The 26,573-nt window shown below is 34.5% G+C and overlaps 1 protein-coding gene across 1 annotated transcript in view; it reads left to right on the top strand.

Moving 5' to 3' along the window:
* The window catches only part of AP3B1 (adaptor related protein complex 3 subunit beta 1), a 239,500-nt gene that overhangs the window by 114,860 nt on the left and 98,067 nt on the right, over positions 1-26,573 (top strand). The window contains exons 15-17 of the mRNA XM_049766041.1: positions 3,966-4,142; positions 19,110-19,296; positions 20,354-20,484. Of these exons, the coding sequence (XP_049621998.1) occupies positions 3,966-4,142; positions 19,110-19,296; positions 20,354-20,484 (495 nt within the window). The remainder of the gene's footprint in view (positions 1-3,965; positions 4,143-19,109; positions 19,297-20,353; positions 20,485-26,573) is intronic.

Genomic DNA, 26,573 nt, shown 5'->3' with positions numbered 1-26,573 from the left:
TGTGTGCATATTATATATATATATATATATACATACACACACATATACAGAGAAAGCTAGAGAAAATTAGTAAAACATTGGTCGAAAGAGATAGTACTTGCCTTCCTCAGTCTGATACTAAATTCCTCTGCTACTCAGCACCCCATATATTCCCAAACCCCACCAGGAGTGATTCTGAATGCAGAGCCAAGAGTAAATCCTGAATACCACTGGTTGTGGCCAAAATAAAATAATAAATAAACAAATAAATAAATAAAACAGTAGCTTTTATTTTTTGTTTTGTTTTGTTTTGGGGCCACACCTGTTGATGCTCAGGGGTTACTCCTGGCTATGCACTCAAAAATCGCTCCTGGCTATGGGACGCCGGGGGATCCAACCACGGTCCGTCCTAGGCTAGCGCTTGCAAGGCAGACGCCTTACCTCTAGTGCCACTGCTCCAGCCCTTAAAACAGTAGCTTTTAAATCTAACTGCTTAGGAGCTGGAGAGATACACAGTGGTAGGGCATCTGCCTTGCATGCAGCCGATCCAGGATGGAGGGTGGTTCGAATCCTGGTATCCCATATGGTCCCCTGTGCCTGCCAGGAGTGATTTCTGAGCGCAAAGCTAGGAGTAACTTCTGAGCACCACTGGGCATGACCTCAAAACAAACAAACAAAAAAATTGAACTGCTTATAGATTGATCTGTGAAATTTTTATTTATATTACTGCCATGGTCAACCAGGATTTACTGTTTGTTTTTGGAGGCTTGTTAATTGGTTAAAATGACAGTGGAAAAAGCCTTCTGGGAGGTTTTCAATTTGTCTCTTGCTGAGGGCATTTAGAATAAAGAAGTAGGTAGAGCTACAATTAGTTTGTTTTTAAAAATACTCAAAAGCAGAGAGTTATAGGAAATATTATATCTGTATATGTTATTTATTTGTTTTTAGTTAGCATTCCTCTTATGGTTGAAAAGATCATGAAAATGACTAATTTTCTTCTCTTTTTTTAGTTACTACAGTTTCTTGAAAGTAATGTCCAAGTAATGTCCTAGTACCTATAGTATACAAATGGATGTCTAATGTCTTAATTAGGGAAGAGAAGGAGGGCTAAAATCTGAAAACCATGATTGAAACATTAGTCAATGTACAAAAGCTCTAGGGTTATCAATTTACCAAGCTTTCAAGTAAAAGGTGTATTTAGTTATATATGTATGTATATATATATATAAGTCACCTTTTATATAAATATATTTAAATGTATATTTATATGTTTCTTATTAGTTTCCATCTCCTCTCCTCCTCTTCAGCTTCCTCTTCTTCCTCTCCTCCTCTACTTTTTCCTCCCCCTCTTCTTTCTCTTTCTCTTCCTCTTTTTCCTCCTCTTTCTACTCCTTCTACCTTCTCTTTCTCCTCCTCCTTCGTTTCTGGGCCACTTCTGGCAGTGCTCAGCATTTACTCCTGGTTCTGCAGTAAGGATTAACTCTTTTAGTACTCGGGACCATATGGGGACCAGTAATTGAATCGGGGTAGTACTTGATTCATTTTGTTGACTGAGCTATCCACTTGGTTCACTGTACTAACAACTGTACCAAATATTATTTTTTATTGTAAGTTTTCCCAATATTTTCTTGGAAATCATTGTTTTAGTTCCAGAACCTCTGGATACTAAGCTGCCTCTTCACCCTCATTTTCTTGTCACCACCCTCCTACCTTGAGATTTTCTTTGTGAACCTTAAAATTTGATTGTTCAAAAATAAGGTTTTATTTATTTATTTATTTATTTATTTATTTATTTTTTGGTTTTGGGCCACACCCGGCGATGCTCAGGGGTTACTCCTGGCTGTCTGCTCAGAAATAGCTCCTGGTAGGCACGGGGGACCATATGGGACACTGGGATTCGAACCAACCACCTTTGGCTCTGGATCGGCTGCTTGCAAGGCAAACGCCGCTGTGATATCTCTCTGGGCCGCAAAAATAAGGTTTTAAACTGTAAGACCTGTTTATAGTTACTAAAAGAAAAAAAAGAAGTGCATAAATTGTATCAAAGGGGAAATTGTATGGTACTTGATGAAATTGGACTTTTAGTAATAAGTTTAATGTACAGATGTTGATTTTAATGACTACACTCAAAAACATTTACAGAGTTGCAATGTAATATTATTTAAATATAGAAATAAAATAAATAATATATTTTTTTAATTTACTCAAGAGTTATATTTTAAATGATGTATGAATTATAAATATAGTATTTAAATAATATTAATTTAATCTTAGCATATTGATGAATTAGAATATAAACATTCTTAAACTTTTGGGGATCGTCTTTTTAATTGAAAAAAGAATTATAATTGTACTACCAGAGGAACATTATTTAATGTGGGTAATATATTATGATATATCATAGGATTCTAATTTTTATAGCAGCAATACATAATAAAATAGTTAGGAAAAATAAATCTAGCATAACTGAAATCTGAAGTTGCCCATATATTCTTATTTAGAAGTACTTTTTTATTATGGTGGACAACTTGAATTGCTCCATACTGGAAAATTTAATGTACCACTCAATTACTATTCTTTAGCCCAATTTAAAATAATGGATTGGGAGTAAGGCCTTAATGCAGTGTAACCTTTGGAACATTAGAAATAACCTCTTTCTTTCCAGAAATCAGTATACAGTAAAAATATCAGTTTTATCATATTGCATGAATAGATTTAAGATTGTATGCAGGTATTTTTTCTTAACTATGCATAAGTGTACATATTCTTTCTTACTAAGCTTATTTAATAGAAATTTAAGATGATACTGTTAAACATTTAAAAATAAGTATTTTTATTTTAGAGCTTTTTAGTGATTTCACCTGATTGTGGTTAATGAATCAGCTTAGCTGAATCTTAATTTTACACTGTTTCATAAAAGGGATATTTTGAGAGAATTTGAGGTAGTGATTATTGTGACAACTATTAACTATGGAAAATTATAACTATATTTTCATTTATTTTGTTGAGAGTTCTATATACAACTGAAAATTTTTAATTGAGGAACTGGAAAAGGATTTATAAAAAGAATGTTTACTCTTTTCATGATCCTTCCTGTTAATGTTAGACACTGTCTTCTTCATTTATTATAAAAGCAATTTTTTCTATGGTAGGTGAAAATGTTCACAGAAGCTGATTTACATACCCCTTCAAATTCCTCTTGGAATAGAGGAAAATACAAATAAACAAACAGTCATAAAGCTAATTTGCATACTCTAAAATGTTGTCTTAATGGCACTGATGGAAGGTTTCCAATTTGCAGCAAAGCAATTATTTTTAAGGAATAAATTATATTGAAATGTACTTTATTTAAAAATTTTGCCAACATGAAGTATTAGGAAACTAATTTTATCCCTGGTTCTTTAGTTGATGATCAAATCGAAGATCAAGACATAGGATTTTATAAGACTTGATAATCTTGTCAGTTTTATATATATATGATGTAGATTCAAAAAGCAAGAATTTTGATTTGGAATCTCAGTCTTTTTTTCTTTATCATCCATGGGTTCTTGAAATAAAACTTGGAAACCACCTGCCTCAGAATTGATATGAATGTCTTCATAAAATGTGGATTCTGGTACTCTTCCCCAAACCTTAAAAAACTCAATTTGTTTTAGTACAAATTCTAGATGATTTTTTGGCCAGAGAGGGTTAAAAGACAGCAGTTTTTTAAGCGCGTCTATAAGTTTGTTTTTATTTTATAACAACTATCTTAGCCTGATGATTTCTGTTAAAATTTTTCACCTCTTCTGTTTTATCACAAAAGCCATAGTAGTAATACATAAACCAGTATGGGGTGGCTGGTATGATTTGTTCCAAGAATGTGTTGATTTCTGATATTGGAGATTCTAGACCACAGACTTTTTCTTTAAATATTTTCTATGCCAATATTTAGTAATGTAAGATGCTGTCTTTTGTGATTATGTAATCTTCTTTCCTAATACTAGGTTCCTGTGGCTCGAGCAAGTATTCTTTGGCTAATCGGAGAAAACTGTGAACGAGTTCCTAAAATTGCCCCTGATGTTTTGAGGAAGATGGCTAAAAGCTTTACTAGTGAAGATGACCTGGTAAAACTGCAGATTTTAAACCTGGGAGCCAAATTGTATTTAACCAACTCCAAACAGGTAAGAGGCTTTTTCTTAGTTTGCCCATGTGACCTCTTCTCTGTATTCTGATCAGGCAGCAAGGTTTGTTCAAGTGTTGGTCTGTCCACTCAGCAATTTTGAGGATCCTGTTTATTTAAGGTTCTGCATTAGTTGATAATGGTCCATACAGGTGAAAGTCCAGTATTAATAGGGGACTAAAAATCTAATGAAAAATGAAATTTTAAAATCAATACTCTAAGACAGCTAATGAATAAGATTCTTAGTGTGTGAGGATTGTGTTGAGAACAAGGAAAGCAGAGAGGGTGAGTGCTGAAATTGCTTGGTGCTTTCAGAAAAATGGAAAGGCTGCATCTAGAGAGGTGGGTACCACCAGAATTTGGAGGGGTAAGTGCCATGAACCATGTCCTATAGGTGAAAAGAAAGCCATTAGATATTATTTATAGTGGTATTTTAATGTACTGGATTTGTCATTTAGAATATATGTTTTCTAAAGCAGTTGATTCTTTGAGGAACTGTGTTGGTAAGAATTGCCTCTCTATGTGAAATCACAGAACTGTCTCCATGTATAAAATCAGAACTTTCTCATCCTTCTTCCTTTCTCTAAAGTGCTGCTCTCCATGGGTGGAGAACTGTCCTGATTAGGGAGAATGGAAGGATTCTTGCTCATTTGCTGCTAGGCTCCTGATGCTTTATGCTCTGTATCCCCCATCTCTATTTCTCTAATTTTCTTTCCTCTCTAGCTCTAACTCTGTGATATTTTTCCCTCCTATTTCCCCTTTTCTGTTTTTCTCTCAGCAGTTTGTTTCTCTTTCCTGTTGGCTATGTCCTTTGATATTCATGCACTTATCCACTGTTTTGTTTTATTTTTAAATAAAATCTGACTTACTTCTATTAATTATTTTAACTTACCGCTGCATCCCTGCTCTGAAGCAAAGGTTTAGTATTTCGAATTAAAAGTCTATGGTCTGGATCCATAACTTATGGTTTCTTCTTTTTGTCAGTCATCTCCTTTTCTTCATCGTCTGATTCATAAAAATTCTTTTCTTCCATCTCCAAACCAGCATCCTACAAAAAAATAAATCGATTTCCAACATTAATTTAGACTCAGAACAACTCAAATAATTACACACACCAAAAAAAAAAACAAAAACAAATAAAACCAATCCTGTTTTAAAAACCTTTCCAGCAATTATATCTTACTACACACTACTACTGTAAAGCAATTTAAAAGTATTCCACTATTCAAGGAAAGGTCTTGCTTTTAGGAACTGAGTTTCAGAGGCAAAAACAACAAAACAAAATATAAACAATAGAACTTCATCAAATTATAAAGGTTCTGCATGGCAGAACAAACTTGGGCATAAACCAAAAAAGGCATCCTACTGAAAGGGAGAAAATATTTACATGCTGTATAAACAAAAGACTAATATCAAAGATAGATTAAAAACTATATTCATGCCCCCTCCATTTATCTTGACATTTTAAGTCATTGTTAATGGATGGGAGTGGTCTAATCATTTTTATTCATGATCTAAATTTCTTCGGTTACTTTTTAAAATTGAAGCAAAGAAACCACTGTTAGCTCTACTGATGAAAGCAGTTTCATCTTGACACTGTTTACCAAGTTCATGCAGGACTGTGAAAGCCAATAAAATTTTTACCTAGAATATTATGATTGTTAGGACTTTCTGTCTTGACAGATCACTTGAAATAAATTTAATATAGTATTAATACATTTAATAGTCATATATTTAGTAAACCGGTCTTATAGACTACTGTACATAAATTTGACTTCTAGGTTATTATAAATTGAAGTAAAATAGAATTTATTATATTAATCAATTAAAAGGAGTAGTATCTTCCCAAATTAACTGAAGACTGTTCATGGACTTTTTCTTTGTGGCTATTAAAGAAACATAGATAGTATTTTTGTTGTTGTTGTTGTTTTATACTTTTCATTTTTATTTATTTATTTGAGAGGTTTTGGGCCATTCCCGGTGGCGCTCAGGAATTATTCCTGTCTCCTGCTCAGAAATTGTTCCTGGCAGGCTCGGGAGACCATGTGGGATACTGGGGAACCAAACCTGGGTCCATATCAGTTGGCTGCGTGCAAGGCAAATGCCCTATCGCTGAGCTATTGCTTCAGCCCTTTTATTGTTGTTTAGGAATTAAAGTATATTCTGCATTTTTATCTAATGATCTTGAAACTAACATTTGAATTATTTTCCTTTAATTGTATTGATAATTAAAGTTTAGGAACTGACTTTCTGTAATTTTTAGTTGATGTTTTATATCCATTGCTTCTGGATAAACATAATAGACTCCACCAGCAACTGGTAAAACAAAGGGATACTTAGAAAATAAGCCAAATTTTTGCTTGCTTTCATATAAGTCCATTCAAGTAGGTAAATAAAAAATAGATGATTGAGGGTTTCTAGAAGGTTTGTTCTCTGTGTTTAGGGGACACTCTGATGCTGGGGATGGGCCTTAAGAACTCTAAGGACCAGAAAGGGAAGTTACTGCTTAAAGGAGAGATTCAGCTTGTGAAGATATAGAAATGGTTGGATATAGGGGTCGGAGCAGTGGTGCAAGCGTTAGGGCGTTTGCCTTGCTATGCGCTAACCTAGGACGGACTGCAGTTCGATCCCTAGCATTCCATATGGTCCCCAAACCAGGAGCGATTTCTGAGCGCGTAGCTCAGGAGTAACCCCTCAGCATCATCGGATGTGGCCCAAAAGAGAAAAAAAAAATGGGTTGGATATAGGTGATAATATTGTACAACACTGAATTACTTAGTAATGCTTCTTAAAGGCACACTTAAAATGATTTAAATATACATTTTTATATTTTATTATTTACATATATTAATATTTGTTATTAATAACATTTTACTTATTAGTAATAATATATTAATTAAATATAGTAAAATATATAATTATAATTTACATATTTACTAAGATAGTGTAATCAATTTTCAGTAAAAACAAACACAAACCAAGCACAAGATGACCTAGATTTTTGTATTGGTATACAAACATTTTTTTTTTTTTGGTTTTTCGGGCCACAACCATTTGATGCTCAGGGTTTACTCCTGCTACGCGCTCAGAAGTTGTCCCTGGCTTGGGGGGACCATATGGGACGCCGGGGGATCGAACCGTGGTCCTTTCCTTGGCTAGCGCTTGCAAGGCAGACACCTTACCTCTAGCACCACCTTGCTGGCCCCATACAAACATTTTTGAAGTAGCTTTTATAGCTGTGAAAAGTGATACTAAGAAAAGTACTAGTGATTGAAAAGATAAGAATTTTTTATTCTTTATTTTGTTTTATTTTTATTTTAGCAGAGAAATAAAATCATTAAATTGGAATCAAATGGAAATTCTAGAATTTAAATATAAAGTATTAGAAAAAATTCTGAGGAAAGAATTTTTTTAATTTTTTATATTATGTATTTTTCTATAACATTGGGAGAAAAGTTAGCTATTGTGGAAACTTCTTATCCTTTTTTGTCACTAGTTACCAGAAACAGAATTTTTTGTTAGTTTTTTTTTTTTTTTTTTTTGGAATTGGGCTGCACCCTGTGACACTCAGGGGTTACTCCTGGCTATGTGCTCAGAAATTGCTCCTGGCTTAGGGGATTATGTGGGACCCCAGGGGATCGAACTGAGGTTCGTCCTGGATTAGCTGTGTGCAAAGCAAACTCCCTTCTGCTGCAGTATTGCTCCGGCCCCTTGTGTTAGTTTTTTGGCCACACCTGATTATGCCCAGGGGTTATTCCTGGTTCTGTACCTAGGAATTACTCCTGGTAGGTTCATGAGACTATATGGGAATGTAAGGGATTGAGCCAGGTTTGGTTGCATGCGAGGCAGGCTCCTCACTCACTGCACTATCACTCCAGTCTTCAGCTACAGAATTTTGATACAAATGAATTGTTTACATACCCAAAATTTAATTTCTTAATCTGTGAAATAGGAATTACAGTATTTCAGTCAGTACTTTTTATAGTACAGCATGTATATTTACAAAAATCATTATACTGTAGAAAATAAAGCCACAGTACTAATTGGAAATGAAATTTGGCAAAATGGAGCTAAGGGGCTCAGTACTCAAAAACTTCATTGCTGGTCGGAGAGGTAGCATGGAGGTAGAGCATTTGCCTTGCATGCAGAAGGATGGTGGTTCGAATCCCGGCATCCCATCTGGTCCCTCGAGCCTGCCAGGAGCGATTTCTGAGCGTAGAGCCAAGAGTAACACCTGAGCGCTGCCTGGTGTGACCCAAAAACCAAAAACTTAAAAAAAAAACACACAAAAAACCTTCATTGCTAACATATCTAGTGGGAAAAGAAATTAAGCTTCTGTATGATCCAGCATACCACTTCTAGGAATATACCCTAAGGAACCCTAACACCGTATAGTAAATGTTTGTTGCTGTTCTATTTACAATAGCCAGAATCTGGAAACAATACAAATGCCCAAGAACAGTTGAGTGGCTAAAGAAACTGTGGTACATCTATGCAATGGAATACTATACAGCTGTTAGGAAAATGAAGTCATGAAATTTACTTATACATGGATGGAAATGGGGATTATTATGCTGAGTGAAATGAGTCAAGGGAAGAAGGAGAGACATAGAGTAATCTTGCTCATTTTGGGAGTATAGAAAACTTGCCACAAAGCATGGTGAATTAATTCAGTTAGGGTAGTGAACAATTCACAATGACAATGATGGTTGGAATTGATCACTTTGGACAAGAACCGGATGCTGAAAGGGGATAAAGTGATATGCATGGTATCCCTTAATTAGCAATAGTGCAAACCACAGTATCAAAAAAAAGATCTCTCTCTTTTTTTTTTTTTGAGTGGGGGAAGATAGAACCCCAGAGGCAAATGGGGGAGGTGGGTAGGAGGGAAACTGGGGTGGGAGGAGAGAGAGAAGTAAAATGGCTGCTCCAGAGGCAGGCAGAGGGTGGGTGGATGGGAGGGACCTGGGGACATTGGCGGGAGGGACCTGGGGACATTGGCGGCAGGAAATGTACACTGGTGAAGGTTGTTGTACATTATATGATTGTAACTCAATCATGAACAACTTCATTTGTGAAAAACAATAACAACTGTATTACAACTATTATAACCTTATAACCACGATGTTTAAATAAAACTTTAAAAATATACAACATGAAAAAAAATTATAGTGTCATAGTTTTCCACATGTTAAAACAGATTTTCATAAATAATAAATATAACTAGAAGATCTGAAGTTTTATTTTGGAGATGAATATTAGAAAGACTCTATTTGTGAGTTTGTTGGAAGGAGGACTAATCTTAGACTGGTGAGGAGTTGTGTTGTCAGATGTGTCTTGAATTTTCTGTACTATAGGTAGTGATCCGAGTTAGATGACAGACATCAGTGTGTGTTTTTGTCTTCACTTATAAGACCAGATTCAGTGGGGGCCGTTTTCTACCCTCCTCTGATATTTCATGCAGGTGAAATCATGCCTAACTAAACAAAATTCACTGAAATTGTTTCCTATTATATCAAATGAGTGGAGAGAACATATATTTTGCAATCAGCTCTTTAGAGCAGAAAGAACTACTTGTAGCTCGAACTATTTGTACCTACCTCACGCAGTTCCTCAGAAGATTAGATGAGATGATCCATGTAAAGAGCTAGTGTCCTGGCACATAGTAGTGTTCTTTGTTCATGTTAGTTACTCTGTCTTCTGGAGCTCAGTTAACCAACTGCAGGGGTTTCTCTTAGAGAGTAGGCTTATTTATCATAAAAGAACTAATCCTTGATAGAATTTATATTACAACTAGGAAAACCAGTTAGTTTTGGTTTATTTAATGAAAAAAAGGATGCTAAGGTCTCACTACTTTATGAAGAGAAATGTTTAGATATGAACAGCAGAAAATGCCATCACAATACTCCCATAAGAAGAGTACTAATTTCACTATTATGTACCGTATTTGCCGGCATATAAGACGACTGAGCGTATAAGACGACCCCCTAACTTTGCAGTTAAAACATAGGTTTAGGTCTTTATTCGCTGTATCAGACAGGACGTTCCTGTGGTGCAACTGTATGTACCACAGTGAGCCAATCACAACAAGCAAAGGTTCAAAGGTTATACTGTCATAGACTTCCTCTCTGACTCTGGCCAATCCGAGCAGGCTTCTTACAGTGTAGATTCGGGTCCAGAACATTGTCTAATTTGCATGCATAAAAAGCCTGATTGGATTGGCTGAGTTAGAGAGACGATTTGAGCAGCCTTGCAGTGATTGGTGCAGGATTGAATTGGAAAATTCGTTTTGTGGCAATATTCAGACAATTTTCGTTTAGCGGCATATGAAACATTTTTCGGGATATACTCAGCATATAAGATGACCCCCGTTTTTCGGTTGACTTTTTTTTGTTTCAAAAGTCATCTTATATGCCGGAAAATATGGTATGTGAGGCAGGGGTAGAGTCTATTGACTTTGAAATCAGTAGAAATTGCTGAAATTCTAGAGTTCTACAGGCACTGTACATTTTTTTAGCATGGTTCTTTTGAAGTAGTGTACTAAGGTATCATATGGAAAGTTAGGACTTCATTAAATTGATGAATAGTAACTAAAAATGAATGAATAAGGAATACATTTGTATACTTTCTCTGATAGTGTGATCATTTACATGTAGAAATTATTAAGTTAATGTTTTATTTGCTGTTTTTAATGGTGAAATACTATAAGACTACTTAGAAAACTACAAAATAGCTTACATCTATATATTTATGTATCTACCACAAATATTAAATTAGTGTTTAGCCATAATATTTTTAAAATTGAGATGACATTAGTTAACAACTGTGTAGATGATTTTAGGGTTACAAGTTCATGTCTCTTTGTAGTTTATGTCACCACACATTGTTCACTTTTCAAGTTCCTAACACAATCTGTCCTGCTCTCTTTCTCTCTTTTGGTTGAGTTTTCATTTGCTACTGTTTGCTCCCTTGCTTTGCTTCTTTATATTCTGCACCTTAGTGAGATCATTGTTCTTTCTTTAGTCTTTCTGCTTCTGACTCATGTTACTTAGCTTGAACTCCTCCATTTCTATCATGTTGTTTAAAGGGCAAGATACTTTTTTTTTTTTTTGCTTTTTGGGCCACACTGGTGACACTCAGGGATTACTCTGGGCTATGTGCTCAGAAATCGCTCCTGGCTTGGGGGACCAAATAGGATGCTGGGGGATCGAACCGCGGTCCATCTTAGTTTAGCGTGTGCAAGGCAAAAGCCCTACTGCTTGTGCCATCATTCCGGCCCCTGAGATACCATTTTTTGAAGTGCAGTGATTGAGTAGTTTTCTGTTGCATGTATATGTGCCCATACATCCCCACACACATTTTCTTTATGTACTCCAATGTCATTGGTCCCATGGATTCTTTTATTGGTTTTGGGTCACACCCAGTGGTGTTCAGGGCTTATTCCTGCCTCTTTGCTTAGGGAATACTCCTTGTGAGTATTCAGAGAACTTACCATGCTATCTGATCAGCACACATGAACTGTTCTATTATCTTGACTGTTGTAGATAATGCTGCAGTAAATAGATGTGAATATATTATTTTTAGTTAGGTTTTTTTTGTTGTTGTTGTTGGTTTTTGGGGCCACACCCGTTTGATGCTCAGGGGTTACTCCTGGCTAAGCGCTCAGAAATTGCCCCTGGCTTGGGGGGACCATATGGAATGCCGGGGAATCAAACCACGGTCCTTCCTTGGCTAGCCCTTGCAAGGCAGGCACCTTACCTCTAGCGCCACCTTGCCGGCCCCTAGTTAGCATTTTTGTGTTCTTGGATATCTAAGAGTAGAATTGCTAGGTCATATGATAGATCCATTTTTAATATTTTAAGAAATCTCCATATTGTTTTATAGAATTGAGACAATCAATATACGTTTCCATCAACAATATCCATATTTCTCATATTCATTATTATTTTTGAAGGTAATGTACTAGCTAGAACTAGTAGAACTCAAGTCCCAGTTCATACTTCGCTTACTTCTCATTAGCAATCACTCTCACATTGATGTTTTGTTTTATATTTTTATTACATGAATATGTATCCATGAAGAAAGTTATTTTGTGAGTTTTAAATTTTGTTTAGGCAGAATCTCTCTCCAACATTATACTGATAACCTATTTAACATTTTGAGCAAATAGGATTCAGGCTTTGTACATTTCTACTCTTATACAGATAAATTTTCTTGCCACTGAAATCATCTGGAAAATTATAACAGGATTCATGAGTTTATTAGGTCAGTGATAGAGCACATGCTTTGTATCTATGAGGCCTTTGGCTCAGTTCCAACATCAAAACAAAAAATAAGTATATGAAGGAAGAGGTTACAGGAAACTTTCAAGTTGGGCAAAATGTGTTAAGTTGTTAAATTTATGAAGGTCAGCCGGCGAGGTGGTGCTTGAGGTAAGGTATCTGCCTTGCAAACACTAGCCAAGGAAAGATTGCGACTGCGGTTCGATCCCCCGGCATCCCATATGGTCCCCTGCAAGCTAGGGGCAATTTCTGAGTGCTTAGCCAGGAGTAACCCCTGAGCATTAAATGGGTGTGGCCCAAAAACACACACACACAAAAAATTTTTTTTTGAAATTCTATCCAAGTTATATAAAGAATCCTATTTTTTCAGGAATTGATTAGAAATTGATTGGATTGATAGAACACTGGTAACAGGTTAGATTTGCCTTTGTTGTAGGTCAAGAATTCTCTGTAGCTTTTTTTATTTTCCAAATATATATGATATGCTTGTACCTGTCCTTTTAAAATAGCAACAGTGATGCCAATATTAATTTTGCTGTTCTGAACGTTGAATTTTTTGTACAGTCTTAAATTTTTCTTTAAGCAGATTTTAGGATTATATTTTAAAAGACTTAAAAACTTTTATTATTGACACAAAATATATTTGAAGAGAATTATTGTGTGAGCAAAATTTACCAGTGTTTACTTGTCAGAGCCTTCGGTAAGGATAGCCATATATTGATAATTAAAAAAAAATTCAGTTCCTTTATATTCATATAGTTTTCCTCCAAATTCAGTTCTCATATATTGTAGTGAATTAAGACATTCTGAAGAGAATTAATGATATATCTGAATTTGTTTCCAGTAATGAGTTTTTCATCTAAATAGGAAAATTAGTCTAAATAGGAAAATTAATCTGAAGTAAAAATTTAATAGCTACATAGCGGATATTGAATATATATACTTTTGAAGTTATACTCTATTATTTTTATTCTCTTTGCTTGTTTGACATAATTTTATAACTAGGACCAACCTAGATGTTTTGGAAATTTAATTTCCCATCTGATTTTAGATTATGCCTTAGGTCATATTAAAATGCCACTATTATTTACTTGACTGCTGTTGCTATTACTATCTGGGATGGGCCTAATTTCTGTCTGTAGTCTCAGTGTTCCATCCAATTTAGCATTCCTTACAAGTTATTAAAAATTTAATATTATTAATAGTTTTATTGAAGTTGCAGTAAACTTGCACACAACAAAATAGCTTGTTCTTAGACTTTTGCGAACTATACAGTGGTCACCTGGAGAGTGGCAGTGTTGAACACTGGGTAGAGGGAGTTCGGATCTTGAATAGTGGGGCATATAGTTACATATTTTGACATGTACAGCTGTACTCTCAAATTCATAGTATTTCAAACCACTGTTAAGTGAACCTATTTTTGTAAGTGAGGAACACTTTTAAAAGCAAGCCAGAGAGTGAGTTCAAAGTTTATTGAACTCCATGTTTGTCTCTCTGAAGTGAGCTGTTTCTGTCTTGGGCAGTGCACATGCAGTGCACAAAGATTTTATTTTTATTTGAGACGTTTAAATTGGAAAGCCCCTTTTTTTTTTTTTTTTTGAGTGTGGGAAAAATCACACCCTGCAGTGCTCAGGGGTTACTCCTGGCTCTGTGCTCAGAAATCACTCCTGGCAGGCTTGGGGGACCTGGGATGCTGGGAGTTAAACCGGGGTTGGTCCTGTGTTGACTGCATGCAAGGCATGCAAGGCAAACACCCTACCACTGTGCTATCTCTCTAGCCCCTTCCAGCCTTTTTTAAAGGATAATGTAACTCACATTTCTTATTTAGAATATCATGCAAGGTTATGTGCCGGTCAGAGCTCTCTAATCATGACATTTTATCTTTTATTGTAAAAGTCAGTCTAAAACCTATTTATTGTATTTTTTGGCATTTTATTATTATTGCTCTAAGCCCACATAGAAAAAATGGTTTAACTTACATATTTAATGAGGATTTAAGAATGTACATATACATACATATACTTACATATACATATATAAGTACTTATATGTACATACATATAATGAAGAATGAAGTTCTTACATCTAAATTTAACTTACATGTGTAATGTAGAATCTTGGCCTTTCACCATGAAAGAATAATACTATCACTACAGTACAACAAACAGATTGCATACGAATGTATTCGAAAATGGTTCAGCATCTATCTAAAATGTTAGGAGTTATTTTATGAAGGTTGTACCTCAAGGACAAAAATATACAGGTGCAGAAGATGCTTATTTGCCTCTATAAAACATGATCTTATTTATATAAAAACTACTCTTTAAATTTAATTTTTTTTTTTATTCCAAGTTTTCTTTTACATATGAGAACAAAGCAATAACTGTTAATGTGTTGGCTCAATTAGCCAGCATTAGTGTAGAAAAAGGACCTAAACAATTCTGGGTTTCAAATAGAAAACCAATTAATTCTAAAAATAATACTTTTTTTTCCACTCAAAGGTTTTGCACATTCATTTTGTTGGTGCAGTAAGTGGAATTAGAATAAATTTAAAAACCTGACATGAAAGACAGAAAGATTAAAATTGCTTGTTTTTGCCAAAAGCCATGGTAATTTCAGCATTCTTGTTAAATTAAAATAGAGAAATTTGGATAATTAGTTGCAGTACCTGAAAGCAAATGAGTTGTTTTACCATTTGAAATAAAACTGTACCAGTTACATTAATGATATTTGAGATATGTAGTTGAGCAGAACTACAGAATTCTCTGATATAGCTAACATAGAGAAGGCAATTTTGGCATGATGGTACGCACATATACAAACTCTTTCCTTGCATGTTGGTGACATCATTTTAGAAATGTGATTTTGTGAAAAACTGCTTTTGAAAACAATGTAGGTTTTAGGCTTAAGTTGAAGGTGGTAGAATAAGAGAATAAATTAAAATTCTATATATTAGCTTTTAGTTCTAAATCATTTAGAAATCCGCGAAGTCTTTCACCAAATATTGTGCTGAAATCATCCCACTTTTGAAAACTTCATCCTATCGCAATTTTTGAAATCAAGTCTTTCAAACAGAAACATCACTGAGTTTATTCTTATAAAGCAAAATGAATAAATGAAATATTAATAGCCCAAGATTTAGGAAGTTCTGTCATCGTAGTATATTAGCTATTGTGGATGCAGGCCGGAGAGGTGTCTACAAAATATAGTGGATAAGGCTCTTGCTTTGCATATGACTGACTCAGGTTCAGGCCCGGACACTGCACCTGCTCCCCTGAGCCCTATAGGTAGTGAGCCCTCAGTACAATCAAGTGTAGTCTCCAGTCTCTCTACCCTCCAAAAACATAATGATGAAATTCCTTCTATTTAAGTGTGTGTAAAACTAGACACTGCCAGGTGCTCAAATCCAGACGTTCTGTATGCAAAACATGCTCAGTTCAGTTATTCATATTTCTGACCTCTTAATCCCTGCTTTTTAAATAGATGAATTCACATTTTGTGTTAGAATAAAATAAAATTGAAAAAGTGATTTTGAAATATTTAAATTAGTGAAATATTTTTAAAATTATGTCTAGGTGGAGAAATAGTACTATGGTAAAGTACTGGCCTTGCAGACATCTAGATTGGTTTTCCAAGATCCTTGCACCATACATGTTCCCTTGAACACCATCAGAAATTATTCCTGCGTACAGACCAAGGAGTAATCCCTGAGCACTGATAGTTATATTGTCTCTCCCACCAAAAAAAAAAAAAGTATTAAAGAATAATATTAAGAATAAATAAAAAGTTAAGTAAATAATTTGAAGAATAATTTTAAAGTTTTACTTAAAAATACTAGAAAATTTTTATTGAGTATAGGGTACATATAACTGGACTTGAAATATTTATATATTTTAGCATAAAAGAGAGCATTGAGGAACTGGAGAGATAGCACAGTAGGTAGGGTGTTTGCCTTGCACGCAGCCAACCCAGGTTTAATTCCCGGCATCCCATATGGTTCCCCGAGCCTGCTAGGGAATGCTTCTGAATATGCCCCCACAAAGAAAGCAGAATTTTCTGTGAGATTATCAGATTGTTCAGTACAGTAAAGGTACTTAATTCATTGAAAAAGTCTTATTTAAGATAAGGTTCTAGAAGTAGTTGGAAATGCCCCCAAAAATGTACCTCAATAAAGTAAGACCATATGAATACTTTTTTTTTTTTATTTTGATCATAATGGCATGAATACATTCTTAAGAGATAAAACAGTGGCTTGGTATTAGAGATATACTTTAGAAAAGATTAGAACTTATTAAAAATGCAATTATTCTGCTTATGTTGTAATACAACATTGTACAGAGTATACTTCTGTACTTTTAGAATGATTTTATTTTTGAAAGTAAATTTTAACAGAATTACTTCATAAGTTCAGCAATATGACAGAAGATATTTTAGATCTATTAAAATTGTATCTTAAATGTCTATCTCAGTTTTGTCTATTAATGTATCTAAATATCTTAATGGCCTAACATTAATTTTGTTAATCAGAAACATAAGCAGAATCCATTCCACTCATTCAAAAAAGAGCACGTCTGTGAACAGACAGACTTTCTTTGATTTGTTTTAGTCACAGATGCTGTATATCAGCATTCCGATGGACTTCTGTGTTAACCCGTTTGTGAATTCTCAGTATACATTTGAGAAAACCAATGTGTGTCTTTTCCCAGCAAGTTAATCAGAGTTCAGTATACCACACTTCTTTAATAAAAGTCTTGAGCTGTATTACTTATTTGCTTTAGTATTTTGCAGGTTGTCTTTTTAAATCAATCATTGAAGTTTTCTTCTATAGTTGAACAGATTAGGTCTAATAGTTCGGGGACAACGATGGTTAACAGTCCAGTTCAGAATAGCACTCTTACCATTTTCTCTTGAGGGCTAGGGCAGCAAAAGCCCAAAAATATTTCTCCTAATATTTTTACTTGTATTTGTTATGGTTCTATATTACTTATTTATTTATTTACTTACTTATTTAGTTAGTTAGTTTTTGAGTCACACCCGGCAGCACTCAGGAGTCACTCCTGACTCTATGCTCAGAAATTGCCCCTGGCAGGCTCAGGGGATCTTATGGGTTGCTGGGATTCGAACCACCATCCGTCAGCATGCAAGGCCAAAGCCCTACTGTTGTGCTATCTCTCCGGCCCCAGGTTCTATATTATTAATACTAGCTTTTAGAAGTTGATTGCTACTAAAAGAAGGTTGTTTTGTACTTAAATCAGTAAATTATTATTGTTAACAAATTTACCACCACACCTCTTTTGTGCTTTAATTTACTATTCTAGAATTATCTTTAGTTGTGTTTGACTTGATAGATTTTATTAATTTTAATTTATAATTTTATTTGAAGAGCTAGGATTTACGAAGTTGTTGATAGTTGAATTTTAAGTACACAGTGTTCTAGTCATCCCACTTTTGTCAACTTTCCTCTTTGTCAACTTATCCAGTGTTCTCATGTCCCAACTGCCCCAGCTTGCCACCTTAACAGACAAATTATAAAGTTTGGTGATTATAATTAGATTCCATGTTTTCAGTAGTGTTAAGTCTATAGCTTGGGTATAGAGTTAAACAAATCACCCACATTACTAGTATATCTGACACTCTTAATTTCTGTTCCCCTATTACTTCCCTTTCTCTTAGATATTATTTTTTATTTATAAATCTATAAGATGTTCTAATGTTTATCTTTTTTATATATTATGAATCCTATTTAATTTTTAATTTAATTTATAAATCCTAATGCTATAACTGTTTGTTTAGGACCTTTTATAAATTAAAGCTATGCTTTTTTAGCAAAATAACTAGAGTTAAAATACAAACTTATTTTTTAAACATTCTAATTGTGATTTAATTATTATTGAAATTATCTCAATATATGTTAATGTATTGCATTTAAAAATTGACTTAGAAATCTTATTACAGTATAAAAGCTACTATAATAAGTTATTCCCTTACACAAATAAATAAATGACCAATATTACCCGAGGCTATAAGCAGCGTGTGGGGGAAAATGGAAGGAGTCTTTTATCCTAGTTTTTAGAGGGCATCAGCAGCTTGCTTTTATGAAAAAGTAACAGCTAAATGCACTGCAAATAATTTGCAGTAATCCAGTTCAGTGATTCATGTGTCTGCTTTAATGGGTCATAATTCAGGGTAAAGTAACTGAGTGCAGTCAGAGTGCAGACACTGCTTATGCCAGGGACAGTATCTCTTCATAAAACACACCTCAGGAGAAGCAGTTTGCCAGCCTCCTAATACTCTCTGATGTTTTGATGTCCTGCATATTTTTCCGATTAAGTTTTGAGTGCCATGTTTTTAGTTGTATTTCCACATTCATTATTCTCACGTAGACCCTTCAGCGGGTTTGCCATATATGATTATTTTTTTAATGATGCCTTTCTTTCCACTTCAGCAGTTTAATAATCTAGCACATGGCTGCTTCTCAGTACTCAGCATTCACCTCCCCAATACTGAAGAGGACATGTGCTTTGGCTTCAGAATTCCATTTGCAGCGTTAGGAATGCATATTCCCTATGGAACAACATTTGTTTGACATAACCATTCATTTTTATTACCTCTTTAAATATGTTTATCCAGAGTTATCAATAATCATAAATAACTGTATTCTCATCTTGTTCTGTTTTTTCCAACAGACAAAATTGCTTACCCAGTACATATTAAATCTCGGCAAGTATGATCAAAACTACGACATCAGAGACCGCACAAGATTTATTAGGCAGCTTATTGTTCCGAATGAGAAGAGCGGAGCTTTAAGTAAATATGCCAAAAAAATTTTCTTGGCGCAAAAACCTGCACCACTGCTTGAATCTCCTTTTAAAGGTATTATCAGACCACAACTGCTCGATATGTTAGCTAAAAAATTCATAGTCTTTGCTCCATTTGTAATATTTTAAAATTTTATCTCAGAAGGTATAAATTAGCAGATACAAGTGTCTAAGAACAATGTATTTTCTACTCATTCATTGCTTTTCTAGAGCAACTTTTATATTAGTTTGTACTTTATAAACCTTATTTGCCTAAATGATTTTAATTTTTTTACTTTCTTTTTATATATACCAGTTTAATGGAACAGTAAATAAGAACTGTTTGTTTCTTTGAAGTAAAAACATTTTATTTGGAGGTTCTGAGGAGAGGCTGGGAGAGGATAAGAGAGGAACGAAACTCATGCTCAAGAGAGAGTGCGAGAAAAGCTAGATTTTTACAGATGTTGACCTTTCTATTTTAAATTTATAGCTTTATTTCTTAAGAATCATAATTTACCTTAGTAGTAATTTGAAATTTATTTCATATTCCATACACTAACAGAGTTTTTAAAGGAAAAATTGCTTCATAAAAATAATCATTCATATTTAAATTATTTTTCAGACGTGAAAGTTGACAAAATTTTTCCACCTTTATTTAAAATAAGTAATTATTTTATCAATTTAGCAAGCAGCTACACAGACAGCATTTAATGATTGTATGCCCTAATTTTCATATTGCTTTTTATTTAATTGTTACACAGCAATAAAAAGCAGTTCAGTTTTGTAGAAAAACTATTAAAATTCTGGATGTGTTTATGCCAAGACATGTATATGGATTGTTTAACTGTGCTGTCATTCTTAATATTCACAGTAAAGTAATTTTTAGAGAAGCTACATTTCAGAGCAACACCTCTAAACACACTGACTGATTAGTTTTTTTATTGACCATTATGGGGGAGATTATTGTAATCTATGGGCTGAAATCAGTTTTTTGACCTATGAAGAGCTTCCTGGTTTATGTTTACTCCTTGACATTTGAAGTAATATACCAATTACTTTGAGTTCTGATTAGGATTGTTCTCTGTTATATACAGCGCATATTGTTTATTTCATATTTTCCTCTATTTTAATAGATAGGGATCATTTCCAGCTTGGCACTTTATCACATACTCTCAACACTAAAGCTACGGGGTACCTGGAATTATCTAATTGGCCAGAGGTGGCGCCTGACCCATCAGTTCGAAATGTAGAAGTCATTGAGTTGGTAAGTTGACCTTTCTGAAATTAATTTGTCAAGGCAATAGGCAATTCTAGATTAACTATTTTATATAAAAGCTTTTTGGGATGTTTGAAAATTGAAAATTGTTCTGGTATTTCTAAATGTAATGTGTTATATACAGCTCACTGTTATGGGAACTAAATATTATAGTATTCTTATGTCATTGTACATGTACTGTTCCTTTTCTTCAAGGAAATAGAGAATTGAATTCTCTGCTTCACTGCTACCCACATTTGTGGCATTGCATTTGTAGCTGTGTAGATTCAATTTCTAAGGTATTTAGTTTCATTGAATTGAGCTTTTTCTCTTTTTGTTTAGAGCTCAGTAAGCTTCCTGTTGATGTTTTTCTATATAATTTTTGCTGATCTGTTACAGAAAAATCATACAAAGTGTTCTTTTGAATTTTCTAATGAAAATTGCATCTTTCAGTGAAGTCTAAATATAAATAGGGTGCATTGTGTACCAAAAACATCCTTGGAAAAGGACAATTAAAAGGGATAACATGTTTTTTTCACATAAAAAAATACCCCACTATATAAGTACTATTTTTCTACATAGTAAAAAAAATGCTGACTGCTAATTTAATAGAATGTTTTCCCCCAATTTTTAATATGAATAAATTAAGAAGAAAGGATTTTCTGCTTGTCTTTAGAGATTGATTATATGAAATGAAGCTAATACTTCGTTGTTGTTTTATTGGTGTCAGAGATTAAATGCACTCTACTATCAAGCTATATCCCCTATCTCCTTCTAGTGGTTTATATATACAATATAATTATAAATAAATAAAATATAATACACATATGTATGTGTGTATATATATATATACAGATATATAAATGAGGGGTGGGCTCCCAAATAATGCTCAGTGAGTTGGGGGCCAATCTCCAGTATTTTCAGCCAGCTGACCAGATGTTTCAGATTTGGGTGCAACAGTGTGGTGCTGTTTGGCCCCACTGGTGATGGGCGCTGTCTGAGCAACCCAGGTGTGATTCAAGGACATAGCCAGGCCACTCTGGTGCACAGTAGTGCCATTCTGGTGTGCAGGGGCCAGCAATCAAACTTAGGTTTGATTTACCCTGACCACTGAACTCTTTCACTGTCCCTGCCTTTTAGTAATTAAAAAGTAGAGTTGATTTTTAAAAATTAAGTATTATATTTTGGAAACTTTTCTGTTTGAAAAGATGCATTAATCTGGGATTAAAATAATTGGAGGTTATTGTTGTTGCAATAACCATTAATTCCCATTAAGTCAGTTAATTCCCCCCCCCCATGTACAATAAAGTAATTTTGTGTGTGTGTGCCAGTAGTTGGGCTGCAGGTGTCTATGCTTAGGTTGCTCATGGTTCTGTACTTAGGAATAACTGCTGGCAGCTTTGGGGACCATGTGGTCTGCTGGAGATCTAATTCAGGTGGGCTGAATGCAAAGCAAGTGTCCTGCTCAGTGTACTATCCTCTGGCTACAAGCGTCTACCTCTTATATTAAGTAAAAGAATATAATGGCAGTAACCATGCAATCCTTTTCTTCTGAGAAATGCATTTTTAAATATATACTCATATCCTGACTTTGGAGCTTAGCCAGAAATAATGATAACTAATGATGTTTCCATTTACCAAACTCTGGCAGTGTATTTTGATAATCTTTAACAGACATCATCTTGTTGAAACTAATGAGTCAAAAATCATGGTTTGTTTCCATTTTACAGATGAGGACACTAAGGCTCAGAGACCCTTAATAAATTGCCCTACCTAGAACCATAACTAGTAGGTCATAGAACTGGGATTCCAGCCCAGATTGTTTAGTTTCATTGTTCATACAGGTTTTTCCACTATTAGAAGTAGAATGTCCACATTTGATATAGGAGTTAGTAGCTTACTTTGAAGGTCTGGTAATGTTCCCAAAAAATGGTCCATAATTAAATTAATAACAACAGCATTTCTATACCAAAAGAATGCCCTGCCAAGTCAAACTTAATAGAAGCATGGAGGTAAGGCAAAGCCTGTATTTGTTATTACTACATTTTATTATGCAATATGAAAGAAAGCTTGAGCTTGCTTGCAAATCTGCTGTCCCTTGTACTTAGCACGATATTTTCATCTTGTGACAAATTATCTCTATTTAGAGATGATATTTTAAAATGTTAAAGTCATTACAACTAATTGCATACCTATTTCTCCTTGTAAGTAAGTTTGTTGATGGTTTTTACTCAGATCTACATTTTCCTAATCATTCTGTACAAGCAGCAGCTTATTTTTGCAACTTTTGGTCAGATGCTAGAACATGAAGAGATTGTTCTTTGTTCTGATTCTTTTCACAGATGCACTCTCGCTCCTAATTTCGTATTATGCCTGCTTGTTGTTTTATGGGTTCTGTTCTTTTTCATTAATGGGTACATAATGTTTGGGCCCAAGCAAAGCCATCCTTTTATCGTCTTTCCACTTCAGCCATATCTCTCCTCCTCGCTGGCCCACTCCTCTAAAAAAATTAAATAAATAAATATAGTTTATCTTCTCAGAAATTGATAGAAATGCTATGCGGTTTAATTTGGTCTCAGCAGTATCCTTATATTGGCTGATAGATTGGTTGGTTGGCTGGCTTCTTCCATTTTCATGTGCTCTTCTAAGCATTAAGTACCTTATGGGGTCAGTACTTAAATAACCTATTTTCTTATGTTCATTTCACCTGTCCAGTTCAACAGAGATAGATTGATTTCTTTTTCATTTTGCAGGCTACATTCTGGAAATGAATAATTGGTAGCTTATTATGTAGAATAATTATAACTGATAGAATCCAGTTAAAGAGAAGCCGCTACTATTTGTTGATGCTATGTAGAAAACAGTTTCAATCTGTTGGATTCTTACAACTGTATAGCATGAGGTACAATGAAGTATAAAAATAACGTGCAATTTTTCCTATCAATTTTAGCTGTAAGGAAGCAGAAGGTAGTGGTCATATAATCTTTCATACCTTTCACTGTACATCACCTCCAAAGTGTGACATCAGTGTGTTTCGTGTGAAACATAAAACACTGACTAAATGGATCTTACAGGGTCACAAACTTACTAAAAAAATAGTCTAGGTTTAGATGGTCTGATGTGTTAATTAAAATAATAGGGAACTCACGTTAATTGACACAAGAACTCCCTTTGAATCACCCACTTCCATGTCTGGGATAGAAAGTAAAATGTTTATATTATACCAGTAAGATTTGAAGATCATTTAGTTTCCTTTGTGTATTCTAAAAATTCCTGTCCCCCTTGTTACAGAAAGACTCTTTTGCATATCAAGAGTATTTTACTTGACAGATACATTTGTCATTTATTTCTCATACTAACTTTTTTTTTGATCCTCTAGAATTTTGTGCTGTTTCCTATGTCTCTATTGCTTTCTATGTTCTTACTGATTTCCTGTTTCCTTTGTTAGTGTTTTTCTATTTTTTATTTTTTCTTACAATTTGTCATTCTGTTCTTTATTATTATTCCTTTCCATTTTTCTTTTTGTTTTGTTCTGTTTTTGGATAGTACCCACAGTATTCAAAGGCTATGCCTGGCTTTGTGCAAGGGGTCACATTCTATGGGGTTCAAATGATAATATGGCACCAGAGATTGAACTTGCATCCCTTGTGCAAAGCATATTTTCAGCCCTTTAATTTATAACTCTCATCTCTTACTATTACTGCTACTGCTATTTTTTTTTTCAGTGCTGGGGATCAAACCCATGGAGCCTCAGACATTCAAGTCCTGTGGTCTACCACTGATCCACATCCCTAATTCTTCTTCAGTTACTTTTCTTGCTTATAGTAATGTAACTATTATAGTCACAAGACTGTAACACAAATTTAAGTATGGTTGCTCTGTCCTTTAAACCCTTAAACTTCATGAATTTAAGGTTCAGGGTTTGTCAAAATTTGTTCCTCTGAGCACAAATGCCCAATGTTCCTTATTTATGAATTTAGTCTTACCTAGAAAACCAAAATGATTGCTTTCTCCCCATAAATTGACTGGATATCTATTTTTGTATGTATGGGGGTGGGAAGTACCCAATTTGGCCAGACTGTGGGCCTGATGATTCAGTACTTAGTGCGAGGAATTCAGTGCTGCTTAGGCTGAGATATGGTACCAAGATATATGACACTGAGACTCAAACTCCAGGCCTAGTTCAAGGAAGGCCTGCACTCCGTTTGATTACTCATTGACCCCTGACCAAAAAACATTTTTTTAGCAAATTACAGAAAATTATTTTGGACATTTAAGAAAAATATGAACTTTAGTGTTTGCTAAATTTATAGAGGAGAACTTTGTTTATACTCTGTATTGGGGAAAACATTTAAAATTTATAAAGAAGGCACTATTGCTGATCTTATGTATCATGTTCAAATGCATTCGAATAATTTTCATTCATTTTCTGTTATTGTCCAGATAGTAATTTTCTAGTTTACTGAACCTTATCTATTTAAGCAGCATGTCTTAAGCCCTCTCAGTTGGTGTTTTTTACACACACATCCCAACTGCAATATTATAATGACATGAAGATTTTGAACCAAAGCAGCCTGTGTCAGACCTGCACCACCAGACCAATTAGATGAGTATCATGGTTGGGAATCCTAGGCATTAGCCTTTGTATTGTGAATGACTTTAATTTTTATATCACTATCTTAAATATTCTAAGGTGATTCAAATACGCATCCTGTATTGAGAACCAATCTTGAATAAGAATTGCTGATGTGCTATAAATTTCTTCATAGCAAACTGTGTATTTTAGGAATTTGGCACATAATAGAAACTCAGTTAAGTGTAAATAAGTAAGTCTTGTAATCACCTTTAAAATCTACACATTTTGGCCAAAAGCAATAGAACTAGAGAGTTTCTATAAAATCAAGCTTACATGGTCGGGGAGGAGTTAGATTGAAGAGATCTTTGGGACATTGGTGGAGGGAAGTGGACACTCTGGTGGTGGTAGGTGTGGTATAAGAACAATGTATGCATGTAATTGTCATTAATAGCATTGGAAATCATGGTACTGGATAAAAATGGGGGATACAAATAAAGTAAAATAAAATTATAATTTTTCTTCCTTGAAAATGAGAGTAGTTTTTCTGGATGAATAACATTTATTAAAATAATATGTTTATTATTTATTTTATATAAATCTTTATTTAAACATCTTGATTACAAATATGATTGTGATTAGGTTTCAGTCATGTAAAGAACACCCCTATTTTTTTTAATTTATTTAACATCATGATTACAAACATAATTGTAGTTGGGTTTCAGTCATAACAAGAACACCCCCCTTCACCGGGCAACCTTCCCATCACCAATGCCTCATCTCTTTCCTCTTCCACTCCCTGCCTGTATTTGAGACCACTCTTTGTGGTGAGCTTCATATCTTGAGCCGATCCTTCCAGGTCTCATCTCTGGGAATTATTTCAATGTCTTGAATTTTTCTTAAAACCCATAGATGAGTGAGACTATTCTGTATCTCTCTCCCTCTGACTAATTTCACTTAGCATTAGATTCCATGTACATCCATGTATAGGAAAATTTCATGACTTCATCTCTCCTGATGGCTGCATAATATTCCATTATGTATATGTACCATAGTTTCTTTAGCCATTCAATATAAGTTTTTTTTAATATGCTATATTAAAAGTATTTTAGGGTTCACTGAAATAGCATGGAGGATAAGGTATTTGCCTTATATGTGCCTGATTCCATTTGGCATATGTTTCCCAGATTACCCTGGGATCCATTACAGGTATGACTCCCAGAGTTCCCACTGCCACTGATAGTTCAATGAGATATATAACAAAACTTGGGCTCGATCTCCAGCACCGAACATGCTCCCGAGAGCACTGCCAGGAGTGTTCCAGTGTACAGAGCTAGAAGTATCACCTAAACTCAGCTCTGTGGGCCCCAAAGCAAAATTTTTTCCTCTGATGGAGTTGGAGAGGTATTAAAACCTGTCAGACATCTACCTGTCTTGCACTGTGCTGCACATGGTCTCACCACACCACCAGAAGTGATCCTTGAGCACAGAGCCAGGAGTCAGCTCTGAGCAGACAGCTTTGTAT

This window comes from Suncus etruscus, chromosome 2 (genome assembly GCF_024139225.1).
Source record: "Suncus etruscus isolate mSunEtr1 chromosome 2, mSunEtr1.pri.cur, whole genome shotgun sequence".
Lineage (NCBI taxonomy): Eukaryota > Metazoa > Chordata > Mammalia > Eulipotyphla > Soricidae > Suncus > Suncus etruscus.
The sequence above is the reverse complement of the archived record's forward strand: the minus strand, read 5'-3'. Positions and strand labels throughout refer to the sequence as shown.